At 44.5% G+C, this 14,023-nt stretch overlaps 1 protein-coding gene across 1 annotated transcript; it reads left to right on the top strand.

Moving 5' to 3' along the window:
* On the top strand, window positions 9,670-12,504 carry LOC109838879. Its single transcript, XM_020407309.1, has 2 exons — window positions 9,670-10,540; window positions 10,850-12,504. The coding sequence occupies exons 1-2, from the start codon at window positions 10,438-10,440 to the stop codon at window positions 12,502-12,504; spliced, it is 1,758 nt and encodes a 585-aa protein (XP_020262898.1). The 5' UTR covers window positions 9,670-10,437.

Raw genomic sequence — 14,023 nt, 5'->3', positions numbered from 1 at the left:
GTACTCATGGGAGTAGGCGCATGCTTAGAATTCTCCAACTTGAATTTCTTCACCAATTCCTTCGCATACTTGCTTTGTGAAATGAAGATCCCATCCTTAGTTTGCTTGACTTGGAGCCCGAGAAAGAATGTAAGCTCTCCCATCATACTCATCTCAAAGTGATCCTGCATAACTTTAGAAAATTCCTTGCACAAGGATTCATTAGTAGCACCAAAAATAATGTCATCCACATATATTTGAACCAAAATGAAATCATTTTTCCTTTTTCTCACAAAAAGTGTGTTATCAATTGTTCCTTTTGAAAAACCATTTTCAATAAGAAAACTAGAGAGGCGAGCATACCAAGCCCTAGGAGCTTGTTTCAACCCATATAAAGCTTTTTGTACCCGGTAAACATGATTAGGAAAAGCATGATCTATAAAACCGGGGGGTTGCTCAACATACACTTCCTCTTCTATAAAACCATTTAAGAAAGCACTTTTGACATCCATTTGAAATAGTTTGAAATTTTTAAAACTAGCAAATGCCAAAAACATCCTAATAGATTCCAACCTTGCAACCGGTGCAAAGGTTTCATCATAGTCTATGCCCTCCTCTTGATTGTATCCTTGGGCAACCAAACGTGCTTTATTTCTAGTTACAATGCCATGTTCATCAAGTTTGTTTCTAAAAACCCATTTTGTACCAATAACACTAGCATTGTTAGGTCTAGGAACTAACTTCCAAACTTCATTTCTTTGAAAATTGTTTAATTCTTCATGCATAGCCAAAACCCAAAACTCATCATTTAAAGCATCATTAACCTTTTTAGGTTCTAGTTGAGATAGAAATGCAACATTACCACATTCACTCAAGGCTTTTGAGCGAGTTATAACTCCTTTTGAAGGGCTCCCAATGATTTGTTCCTTTGGATGGTTTGATGTGAATTTCCAAGCTTTAGGTGGTTCAACTTGATCTTGAGCGTTTGTGCTATCCACATCCTTTTGAACTTCTATAGAGGGAGTGTCATTGATTTGCAACAAGTCCAATCCTCCCTCAATATCATCATCATCATCTTTCCTAGGCAACACAACTTGAGAGCCAACATTAGTCTCATCAAAAGTAACGTTTATAGACTCTTCAACAACGAGGCTTCGTTTATTGAAGACCCTATAAGCCTTACTTCGAGGTGCATAACCCAAGAAAATACCAACATCAATTTTGGAATCAAATTTATCATGGTGATCTTTTGTATTTAAAATAAAGCATTTGCAACCAAAGACACGAAAATAACCAATGAAAGGAGTTTTTCCATAATAAAGTTCATAAGGAGTTTTCTTAAGCTTTGGTCTAATCAAAACACGATTTAAAACATGGCAAGCCGTATTGACGGCTTCCGCCCAAAAGTATTTTGGTAAATCAAAAGAATTTAACATAGTACGTGCCATCTCTTGTATGGTGCGATTTTTCCGTTCAACAACACCATTTTGTTGTGGTGTTCTAGGAGCGGAAAACATATGAGTTATACCATGATGAGCACAAAAATCATAGAAAAATTCATTTTGAAATTCACCACCATGATCACTTCTTATCTTAACAACTTTCAAATCTTTTTCATTTTCAATTCTTTTAACATGATTTGCAAATTCTTCAAAACAATCATTTTTCTTAGCAAGAAATATTGTCCATGTAAAACGAGAAAAATCATCAATAATCACAAAAACATAGTGTTTGCCTCCAAGAGAGGTAACACGCATAGGACCAAATAAATCAAGATGAAGTAATTGCAAAGGTTTAGAAGTTGATACCTCATGAATGGATTTGAAAGAAGATTTCGTTTGTTTACCTTTGGCACAATCCTCACAAATTGTATCTTTTATGAAGTGTAAGTTAGGTAGCCCTTTCACAAGATTCTTCTTAGACAATTTTGATATTAACTCCATATTTGCATGTCCAAGTCTCTTGTGCCAAATCCAAGGGTTTTCATCAATAGCCGCAAGACACTTCACATCTTGATTAACTAACTCATTCATCTCAAAAATATAAACATTAGACTTGCGATTTGCAATAAAAACAATATTTCCATCCATACTAATGATGCATTTATCCGGTTTAAAGGAAATATCAAAACCTTTATCACTTAATTGGCTAATGCTAAGAAGATTATGATTCAAACCACTTACTAAATAAACATCTTCAATTGTGGGTGAGGGTTTCTTACCAATAGACCCGATACCAATGATTTTACCTTTCTCACCACCACCGAAGGAGACATTGCCTCCTTCAATCCTTGATAGGGTTGCAAATAACTCTTTGTTGCCCGTCATATGATGTGAGCAACCACTATCAAGGTACCACATCTCCTTACGTCGTTGCCGTGACGTTCCCTACAAAAGAAGAAGATGAAGGTGTAGTAGCTTTAGGTACCCATGTCTTGGGTCCTTGGTGGTTAGTAGTGTTGGTACCTTTGGGTACCCATATCAAACCATAAAAATCTTCATTGTCTTTAATTCTACAATGAGTAGAAATGTGTCCATGTCTCATACAATAGGTGCATACAAAATTTCTTTTGTATGTACGAATGTTGGAACTATGAAACCTATTTCTACCATGGTGATTGTAGTTGTCATAAGCATGAGTGGGTCTAGTTCTACAACCCTCAATTTCTAATTTTTCAATCTTTGATCTTAATTGCTTGTTCTCGAAATCGAGATCTCCTAGCAATTCATCTTTTAGAGCAAGAGAGGTTGTTAGTTGCTCTAGCTTAATATCACAAGAGGTATGCAATTTTTTGAAAGAAGAGTATTCTTTAGACATTCTTTTAAATTCAAAGTTCAACTCTTCTAATGCCATAGCTATGTCACATTGCATATAGAAAGATTCACTTTCGGCCTCGGATATTACCTCTTGTTCATTTGCCATGAAACAAACATTTGGGTCATGAAGAGCAAATTTGGCTCCTTCTTCATCACTATCCGAGTCACTTGGTTCGGATTCTTCCCATCCGGCATACATAGCCTTCTTCTTCTTGTACTTCATGTACTTTTCTTTGAGCTTGGGGCAATCCTTAGCGATGTGACCCGGTTCGTTGCATTCAAAGCATTTTCCTACACGAGATGAAAACTTGTTGTTAGATCGGGGATTAAATTTTTTGTTCATTTTGATAAGTCTAGAGATTCTTCTAGAGAGATGAGCCACTTCTCTAGAAAAATCAACTTCACTCTCCGACGACGAAGATGAGTTGTCACTAGCTCCCTTGAGAGCTATGGTCTTCAATTTTGGTGACGGCTCCTCAACTTCGCGTGATGACACTTCCTCCTTTTCCTTCCCCTTGAGCTTCTTCTCATGCACTTTGAGCTTTCCGATGAGGCTATCAAGAGCTAAGGTAGTGAGGTCATGAGCTTCCTCAATGGCCGTAGCCTTGGGTTCCCATGTCGGAGTCAAGGAGCGAAGTATCTTGTAATTCATCTCTTGAATGGATAATTGCTTATCTAGACCATGTAATTCATTGATGATATTAGTAAAACGAGAAAACATAGCATCAATGGATTCATTTGGAAGCATTTTAAATAGCTCATAATCATGCATAAGCCCACTAATCTTAGATTCCTTAACTTGGGGGGTTCCTTCATGTGTGATACATAATTTTACCCAAATTTTGTATGCGGTTGTACACGTGGAAACTCTATTATATTCATTAGGGGAAAGACCACAAATTAAGGCGTTCATAGCCTTAGCGTTGAGATTAGCTAAGTGCCTTTCTCCATCGGTCATGTTCCCGACTTTGGATTTTTCTTCATATTTCTCTTCTATGAGTTCTAGGATGTCAAGGTCGATGCAACGAAGGTAAATTTTCATCCTAGCCTTCTAATAAGCAAAATTAGTCCCGGTGAAGAGAGGTGGTCTAGTTGTGGATTGTCCTTCTAATATATGCATATTCAAAGAGGCCTCCATTAGATCTTTTCTCTATGGTGATTAAACCAAAAATTAATATAGAGACCAAGCTCTGATGCCAATTGTTGGACCCTAGAGGGGGGGTGATTAGGGTCAAGAGGCTCTAATATGCAATATAAATTCAGCACAAGCAAACCACAAAACAGTAATGCGATTAAAGTAAAAGAGATAGGGTTAGGAATTGTTATCCTTTGACGCGCGATGTGTTAACGAGGTTCGGTCCGCTGACCTACGTCCCCGCTCCCCACTCTCGAGGAGAAATCCACTAACACATCCGGTTTGGAAGCCGGAACTTCGTCTACACAGCGATCCCACACGATCTCTCTCACTACACAGTTTGATCTCAACAGATCACACTCCCTCACAGTAGATCTTCACAGATCTCACTAATCACAGCAGAAGAAAAGATGCAAGAACCTTTCTTTACACAGCCCCTATAGCAAAGAGAATGTTTACTGAAGCTGGGAAGTGAAACACACTTAAAAACAGAGAGAAAACAGACTTTGAAAATTTTACTCAGGAAAAAGAAAAGGCTCTCTGGTTTTGCAAACGTTAGGGCTACTGAAGAAGAAGAAGACTGGGGGTTTTTATAGAAGAGTTTAAATCATTTTAAAACAATACCCTATCGTCCCAAATGAGCAAGTAATCTCCTTTTCAGACTCCCAGCCCAGACTGTGCCAAACACCATTAAGTGAAAGCACAGTGATCAAGGCAGAAGACCGTTTTAAAAAAGTCACGGTTGACTGAAGAAAATTTCGGTCGTCCGAAATAAACCTTCGGTCGACCGAAAAAACACGTCGGTCGACCGACCGAAAAATTCGGTCGACCGCGAGCTGCTTCGAAAACTTGGAAAACAAACAGAACCACCGTCGGTCGACCGGCACGGTCGACCGATTAGAAAATCGAGATTTCGATCGACCGTACCGGTCGACCGACAACCTCTCTGGAAAATAGTGAGGAAAGGCGATGGGAGCGGTCGACCGGACCGGTCGACCGCTTTCTGACATTTTGCAGAAAACATTTTTTGACCAACTTTAAATATTTGCAAAATATTTATTTGACCCTTGAAAAATCTGAAACTTTGTAAAATGTTTTTAATACTAAAAACAAACTGTTTGGAAAAAGAATTTTGCAGATAGGTCCTCATACTTGTGAAAATTAGTATTTTGTGAAAAACGCTTAAAAACATAAGTATGAAATCGTGTGTGTGATTCCCAATAGCTTCAAGTAAACTTAGTAACTCTTTGCCTACATTCTAGCACTAGAGAGGGAAACAAAAGAAAGCTAATATCCTCATATAGAGAGCAATACTTGAGCTTTGATATAGCTTAAATCGGATGAAGCTTTTAGTCGAATTTGTCGTTCTTGAAATAACGTTGCTTCATCTCTTGGCCTCCTCCTCCTTTGGATATCTTCGTTGTAGCGTATATTCCATCCATCCTCCGTTTATGGCACTAACGAGCTTGATAAATGAATTTACTATATTTTTACTCAATAAGCTATTAGTATCGATAATGGTGGTTGTAAAACATCATCAAAACATAAGGGCTAACAGCAACAATCTCTCGATCAACATTTTATCCAACGTTGGCACGGTGGAAATTCAAACCTGGAAGGAACTTGTTCTCTAGGGCGACAAGGTGGAAAACATGATCAAAAGGCTGGAATCCAAAGAGCCTCAATCTAAAAAAGGAGCTTCGGAACTGAGTGCCCTAAGAACCCTTCTCGGTCGAGGGGAAAAGAGATCATGGCTGTCGATTCTACTCCAGCCCCCAAGTCTGCTCAGAGACAGAAGCCCAAGTCTTTTGAGCAGCACCCCTCAAGGCAATACAACTTTAAGGAAGACCAAGTTGTAGCTACCTTTGATACTCTCCTCAAGAGCAACAGTATCAAGCTGCCATAGATCACGAAACCTGTAGACGTGAACAAGATAGATGATCAGAACTACTATGCGTACCACAGATTTTTGGGTCATCATACCTCCAAGTGCTATAACCTTAAGGATAAGCTACAAACTCTTTACAACGCGGGAGTCCTAAAGAATGAAAAGTGCAGAAGAAAGTGACTACAAACATGGACACCCTTAAATTCGGGACATATCTTCCTAAAGTCCATGCACTAGCAGGGGTTCTACCCATCCCCAAGGCGGAGTTGAAGATTACTAATACCAATCCTCACAATCAACGAGAGAAAGGTTTGGTACCATAGATCTTGCCACCAGAACAGGTGATGCAGGTTCATCCTGATCTCCTCGACGACGAGCAGTGGACTTCCAACAAGTCCAAAGGCAAGCCTAAGCTTTGTAACGTCGTTTTGGCAATTCCAGACAATGACAAAATGGAGATAGCGACTCTCATCAATTCCGACAGTGAGGTAGACACATTGATTACCTGAGCTAGGAAAGACTTTGCCAAGAACTACCCTCCGATGACGGGAAGTCCGACAAGACCACCGGTAGGACAGTCACCAACAGCCCAACCGAATCTCGACATGTTGAGTTCAAGCGGTCAACCCTTTTGGTTTGACCTACTCACACAGCTGAAGAACATCCCAGCCAGGATCACCATGTATAAGCTCCTGCGACTATCTAAGTTTACCTGGGAAGCTCTACGGGAGGCACCAGCTGACTCAAAGGATTTTACCACGTATTTCTCACCTACTTTGGAAGAAGACACGGAGAAAGGGTGTCCACAATGCTACCAGACATCTAGGCGGTAGATTCCCTGCATTACATTCACTTCTGAGGATATGTTCATCAAGAGTACATCCCATGACTGACCCCTGTACTTCACGGGATAAGTCGGCTCCTCTCGGGTGGACAGGATCCAAGTAGATCTAGGGTCTGCACTGAGCATTGTCTCCCTGAAGCTCATCAAACACTTAGGGGTACCTCAAAAATTGTTGTCCGCAACAACTACCACCATCTTTAGGTTCAACGCCACTGGAACTCGACCACTGGAGAAAATCCGCCTCATGTGCCGGCTGGGCGACATGAAGATGGAAGTGACTTTCTACGTCATTGATGCAAAGCCTTCCTATAACATGCTATTAGACCGTGTTTCCGTCGAAAGTTGCTGTTTTCATTGCTCTTTTTGAAATCTGTTACAACTTCGGTCGTTACAAGCAGAACTGAAAATGAAAACAAAATGATTACAACTTAAACAGAAAATAAACACAGTCCGGTTTGTGCGGTCTCCGCTTGCGTGGGATTGTTAGCCTGTGACGGGGATTTGATATCCGTGACGCGCCGACGTCTTCAAGATCCTTCCGGGAAAATCCCGATGCAGCTTCGTCTATCCGCAGTGGATATAAAGGCAGAACTTCGTCCGATCGCGTGAACGATCTAAGAAAGGTAAAAGCGGATATCTCGTAAACCAGAATAATGAGCCTTCTCTCCGGGTATCGCCTGCGAAGGGAAATACCAAGGACAGAAGGGGGTGAACGAAGTTGTTGATGAGACCTTCAACCCCGATCCGGCAGGGCTCGGCCGCTCTCCTGCAACTCGACGCTGACACTTCACCCGCAGGGCTCGCCGCACTCATTTGGCCGAACGATCTTGACTAAGATAATTCAAGCCATTGAATCGATGGCAAAATCAGGAGCCCCTATTTACAAAAGTAGGCCTAGAGGCCATATTATAGGAAAACAGAGAGGGGGGGGTGTTCTTGAGACACCCCATCAGGGGGGGTGTCTCGGCCTTTGGCCGAGACAACCCCTTGGGTGTCTCGCCAGGCCGAGAACACCCGCTTTGGGGTAGTCTTCGGCGCCAGCGCCGAGACACCCCTGGGTGTCTCGGCCAGGCCGAAGACAACCCTTGGGTGTCCTCGGCCAGGCCGAGACACCCTGGGGTGTCTCGGCCAGGCCGAAGACACCCCATGTGGGTGCTCAGGCCAAGCCGAGACACCTAGGTGTGCTCGGCCTAGGCCCGAGACACTTGGGGGTGTCTCGGCCCTGGCGAGACACCCGACTGGGTGTCTTGGCCTTATGCCAAGACACCCGCTGGGTGTTCGTGCCTGCCGAGACCCATATTGGTGTCCCAACGCAGTCGCGAGGCTGCTGCGTGTTTCTGGGCCGTTGACTCGCCGTTGACTTTTCGTCCGAACTCGGATTTGAGTGATTTCGGATGCGTTGGAATGCGTGACGGCGAGCTGCTGTAGGCGGCCCGATGGTTGGCTTATCATAGTGGGGTGATGCGGACACGGCGGTTGTTGGTTCAATTGCGGTGATCGGCGGGGTTTTCGGCAAACGTATCCCGTAATTCTGACATCTGTCGGCTCACGGTAATCTCGTCGTTCGCTTCAGGTGCTCACCGGCGTCATTTGAAGCTCTTGTGAACTGGTAGCGTGCGTTCGAATCGTGCGATCGTTAACACCGGAGCTGTGAGTGGGACCTATCGGCAATTTCGATGCCTACAGATACCCCTCCAGAAGTGTTTCGGAGCTCGTTTCTTTTATAGAAGAGCCGGAATACTTTGGATATGATGGTCCAACCTTTCAGTCGGCTAAGGGACTGCTGTGTTGTTTTGCTTCAACACTCGGCTCTTCGATCTTCGTTTATTCCGGTGCTTTGTCCGAAAACCGGAAGTTGTTTTCCGGGCGCTTAGCGTTTATCGCCCTGGCCGTCGTCAGGAGTCCCTTGAGTCTTACAGCGGTGAGTTGAGTTTGGTACTCGTTCATTGAGTTAACTTTTGAACTTGCTGCCCCTGTCCAATCGTGTTTGACTTGGGGTTTTTCGGTTGACTTTTTGTTGCAACGCGCTAAATGACGTTGAGCTAAGGTTACGCGTTGACTGCCTGCGTCTACCGCTTAAAGGGTTTTGAACCGCGTAGGGTGACTTTTGTCGTACGTGTTGACTTTCGTGTTCATCGTGTGACTTTTTGTTGCAGACTGCTGAATGACGTTGACCTAGAAGGTACGTGTCGTTGACCGGTACGTCCGCCTTAGGGTTTAAAATGAACCGCTTGGTTGACTTTTGTCGTCCCGTGTTGACTTTCGTCGTCACGTGTTTGTACTTTTGACGGCAACGGCGCTGTCCGGGTTGACCCAAAGGCTACGCGTTGAACCGGCCGTCCCGCCTTAGGGTTTTGAAACCGCATGGTTGACTTTAGTCGGTACAGTGTTGACTTTCGTCGGCCACGTGTTGACTTTTGTCGGCAACGGCGCTGTCCGCGTTGAGCCTAGCTACGCGTTGACGCGTCCGCCTTAGGGTTTCGAATCGCCGATCGTGAATGTGTGAAGTTCAACCGTATCCTCATCTCTCGCGATGAGAATGAACATCGGGAGATCGAAAGAATTGTTCGGGGGTTTAAACTGCTGTCCGGGGGAACAAAACATTGCGCAGGGGATTGAAACCCGGGCGAAGCACCCCGGGGTGCCTCGGCAATGCCGAGACACCTTTGGGGGTGTCTCGGCAATGCCGAGACACCCCTAGGGGTGTTTCTCCCCTAGTTTCGTCTTGTTCCTCTTTTGGCCTCTTGTGTATGGTCCCCCCCTCCTTTATTTTGAATTTCAAGAGAGAACCTTCCCCCCTCAAAACCGAATTTCCCCCCCAAAACCGGTTTTCTTCTTCTTCCTCCTCAAGAGTTCTTTCCTCCATTAAAGAACCCATCAATCCCTCAAGAGATTTGAATTTTTGGCGGGTACCCATTTGCTGAAATCTTTTCCTCTTTCAAACGAGGGTCTTGGCCTCCATTTCCGAGCTCGAAGGAAAACTCCTTTGATTTGGTAAGTTTCTCTTCACAAACCCCTTATTTTCTTGCAAAGATCATGTCTTTATGCTTGTGATAGATAAGGGTTTATGGATGAAATAAGCACTTGGGGGGTTTTATTGCAAAAACCGAAACTATAGGGGCTTATTTGCAAAACTCGTGGGTTTGAAATTTTTTGGGGGCTTTTATGCAAACATGAACTGAAATTTGGGAGGCTTGGGTTCATGTTTGTTTCCTCAAGAAATGGGGGTGTTTTGTGCAAGAGGATTAAAGGGTTATTTGAGGGGTTTATTTGCAAAACAGCCCCTAAATGTTTTTAGAGGGGTTTATTTGCAAAATGGCCACGAATTTGGGGCTGAAGTACACAAAGCTTAAACCCTAGACCCCTGATCGAATTTTTGGTAAAAGCATGTGGATGCAAAACCCAAAAGTTCGTGGAGGGACTTTTATGTAAAATTGACCAAATTCTGCAAAAGGGCTCATTTGCAAAATTTGATCAAAATTATAGGGTACCGGGATGTTAGATGATCAAGTATGATGACCATGACCCGGGTCATACGTGTCCTTGACCTGAATTTGGCCTTGAGCACGAGGGGTATTTCGGGTATTTCACCAAAATTTACTGCGAGACGACGATTATCGTTTCGCGTGCACGAAATTCGTAGGTTTAATTAGACTTTAACTACAAAATCCTATTTGTTATTAGGATTTCGAGTCCAAGTGCTTAATTTCCCTTTTTCCGATATTTCGTGTATATATATCGTACCTGATGTACTGCTCTTCATTGCAGATTCCCGATGTCTCCCCGTCGGTCTCGACCTTCCGGGAGTCACCCTTGCTCGCAGCATGGCATGGAGGAGGCTCCTACGACATCGTCTCCAGTGACCTCCTGCTTTGGGGGTAAGAATCTTATATATTTTTTATCCCGGATTGACCTCTCGCGGGTCATGACGGAAGAACCGATACCCCTCCCGCGGGGGTTAAGGTTTCGGACTTGTTTTGCTTAGCCAATTCAAGTCCTCGGGTATATTGGGGCGATCTCGTGTTGCCTTACACCTTATAGGTCGGTATATGTTATCACGTGATTTACGTGGTTATATACCGTCCTCCCGGTGTAGGGCACTCGAAATCGTCTTCGCCAATTATCCCGTGAACAATCTCATTTTGTCTTTATGAGATAGATATTCTGACCCCTTCGCTTTATTGCAGTCGATTTTCCCGGTGGTAGCTTTCCTGTTCATGCGAACACCGGTTGCAGCCGTGAGGTCTTTTCGTCGACTTCTGCTAGGCGGGTGGTTGATCCGTTCCCGCAGTTTGACAGGGATCGTTCAGACGAGTCCTGTCGCCTGATACGAGATGGGGGGCGTCACTGTTTACGCCAGCTCATTACTGACGCTCCTTTTACCGCGGATGCTACGTCCACCCAGGCTTTGAAGAAGCCGGACTTCTTGTTCGGTGATCATGTGGAGGATCCCGACACATTGACTTTCTCAGAGGAGCATTGGCTAAATCTTGAAGAGAGTGCCCTTCTATATATTCCTTCCGTTCCTCGTCATTGTTCCTTTACTCATCTGGAGGGACAAGGTGTGGAAAGACGGATGTCTTGGGAACTCACTGATGACGCTGTGCGGGTTCAGTGTGGGTATGTTTCTCATGGGAAGACCCCTGGTTCAGGCGGATATCATCCTGTTCGTGGTCTACGACCCGGGATCATGGGCCTTGACGCCGCACCCCCAGACGAGATGTTTACAGTTGCTTCTACAGTGAGGAACAGGTTGGCTCTCCTCGGGAGAAGGCTTCCTCACCCGGAGTTCCGATGCTATGGTTGGGCTTCTTCTTTACCCAAGGGGTGGTGGCCCCGTATGACCGACTATGTCTTGGGCCATTGGGAGAAGATTCTGAAGAGCAGTGGCCTGTATGTGCCTATACGGGCTACTATGTATGGACTCCCCGTCAGCTGCCGCCATTTCTTGGCATTGTTGGAGACGTACATGCCTGATAGCAACACCTTTCTGACCGGTGACGGAGAGTTGGGGTTAGCTCTCCATGAGATGCATCAGGTTTCCGGTCTTCTGATGGGAGATTACCCCTATCAGGAGTACTTTCCTTCGAACCAGCAGTTGTGGCGGTTGAAGCATGATGATCCCGATATGTATGCTACCCTCTGGGACCTCACCTGTCACTATCATACTGCCTTGATCCAGATTTCTCCTCCCGCGAAGACCAAGAGGAAGATTAGCTTGAAGCAGTTCGCCACTTATCTGTTCCAGAACTTGGAGGGTAGTTCCAGTGATCCTGTTCGTGAGCGAGATATTTTGACTGTCACTGCCGTTAACGAGTTGGTGGAGAAGAGCGGGGCCCAATCCTATACCATTGCCAGCGCTGAGGGAGCTTTCCCCGCGGGAACCAAGTTTCGTTCGTTCCTTTGCCGAGCGCAGAAGTCCATCGAGCCTCGGTCTCTGTTGGCAGGCTATCTTGCACTCTGGTTGAAGAAGTGCGTTGTTCCTTACCAGTCTTCGGATGCCTTACCTCTTGAGGTGCTTTTTCCCGCGGTTCAGTTGGCTTATGGGAAAGAGCTTTCTTTGCTCCCGGCGATGGTTGCCAGCATTCTTTGCGGGCTTAGGAGTGTGGTCCGTAGCTTTACTCAGGTGGGTCCTGAGCCATCTACTGGGCTTATCTGTCCTAAGGTTGAGCTTCCCTATGCATATCTGATGGCATGGCTCGTTCTTCATCGCCCTGACCTGATGTCAGCGCCTAGTGCTGTTGATGTTCCCGTCCCATATCTGCAGCTGTTGGAGAAGAGCAGATGGCTCGGGAAGAAATTTGAAGACGTTCAGCAGATGGCTCGTTCTTCATCGCCCTGACCTGATGTCAGCGCCTAGTGCTGTTGATGTTCCCGTCCCATATCTGCAGCTGTTGGAGAAGAGCAGATGGCTCGGGAAGAAATTTGAAGACGTTCATTCAAGTGCTTCCCTCAGTTTTCGGGTCGCTACGGCGACGTTTTGACTGATGAGGAGAAACCCAGGAGTAACCGCACTATTCTCGACATCGGTTGTTTTCGTTGGTTGATTAACATCCGTGTCGGGTATCTTGTTTTCCGGGTGAAGAACCGGTGCTACATTGAGCCTTATCTCCCTTGCCGTTTTGCTCGTCAATTCGGCTATGACCAACTATACGTTGGGAACCCTAGCCGTTGCTTGAAGGTTGAGGGAGGACTCGTCGATGGTGTGCGAGCATGGCTGTGGACTATGGCGGGCTGCACCGAGGCCCGTTTTGCTCTTCCCTCTTATAAGCGTAAGCCGATGATCACCTTTCTCAGCTGCAAGTGGCTCCTCTCTGCTTATGAATTCATTGGCGTGAAGAGCCTTTCAGAGTTAGAGTCCGATTACTTAGTGCGGGCCGCCATGATGGCTGCTCGTAAGGCTGAGATTGCTCGGAAGCAGGGGAAGAGACGCGGTAAATCTTCTCTCATCTACTTATGTCTCGGGATGTACCCAACAAGAACCGTTATGCACAATTCAATAAGAACTGTGGTTAGGTAAAAGTCTAAATACATCTTTACTGACATATAAGATATTGCACTCATGCCTCAGGTCAAGAGACTACTATGTACTATATCACTTGAGAACTTCTATTTGACAGTTAAGTATATTACCAACTAGATGTTCTCGGCGAGTCGTTCAGTCAACTCATTCACTAATGAGTCACCTGTATACTGTATCTTGATGTCTCACATCAATGATCTAAGAGATTGATCATCTCCTTCAAAAGGAGAAATAAAGCATACACTAGTCTAAACCAAAGTGATGATGTCCTATCTCAACACTTCATCAACTAGGAACATTTTAGAATATACGTTACCGACTAATCAGATCTCTTCATTACGATCACTATCCGAAATGTCTGATAGTCTAGTATTTATTCTAAGGACATTATCTGTATATTTAGAACATCAGATAAATCTGACCAAAATAGCATACTATCATTTTGAACAAGGATGTTATATACATATAGGTCCTGTTACAATATACAATAATTGCCTGCAGGGCACCTATATCTAACAAACTCCCACTTGCACTAAGGCCAATTATAGTATCTAATACCCAATAGCTCAACAAGTTTCTCAAATTGTGAACGAGCAATTGCCTTTGTGAATGGATCTGCTATATTATCTTTTGTGTCTACTCTTTCAATCTTGATCTCCCGGCGATCAACTATCTCCCTGATCAAGTGATACTTCCTCAGAATGTGTCTGGACTTATGGTGAGATCGGGGTTCCTTTGTTAGAGCTATTGCAGCATTATTATCACAGTATAAAGGTACTGGATCTTTAATGGTGGGAACAACTTCCAGCTCTAAAAGGAACTTCCTCATCCAGACAGC

This window comes from Asparagus officinalis, chromosome 4, assembly GCF_001876935.1.
Source record: "Asparagus officinalis chromosome 4, Aspof.V1, whole genome shotgun sequence".
Taxonomy (NCBI): Eukaryota; Viridiplantae; Streptophyta; class Magnoliopsida; order Asparagales; family Asparagaceae; genus Asparagus; species Asparagus officinalis.
Note: the sequence above shows the minus strand (reverse complement) of the source record. Positions and strands in the feature narration are given on the sequence as shown.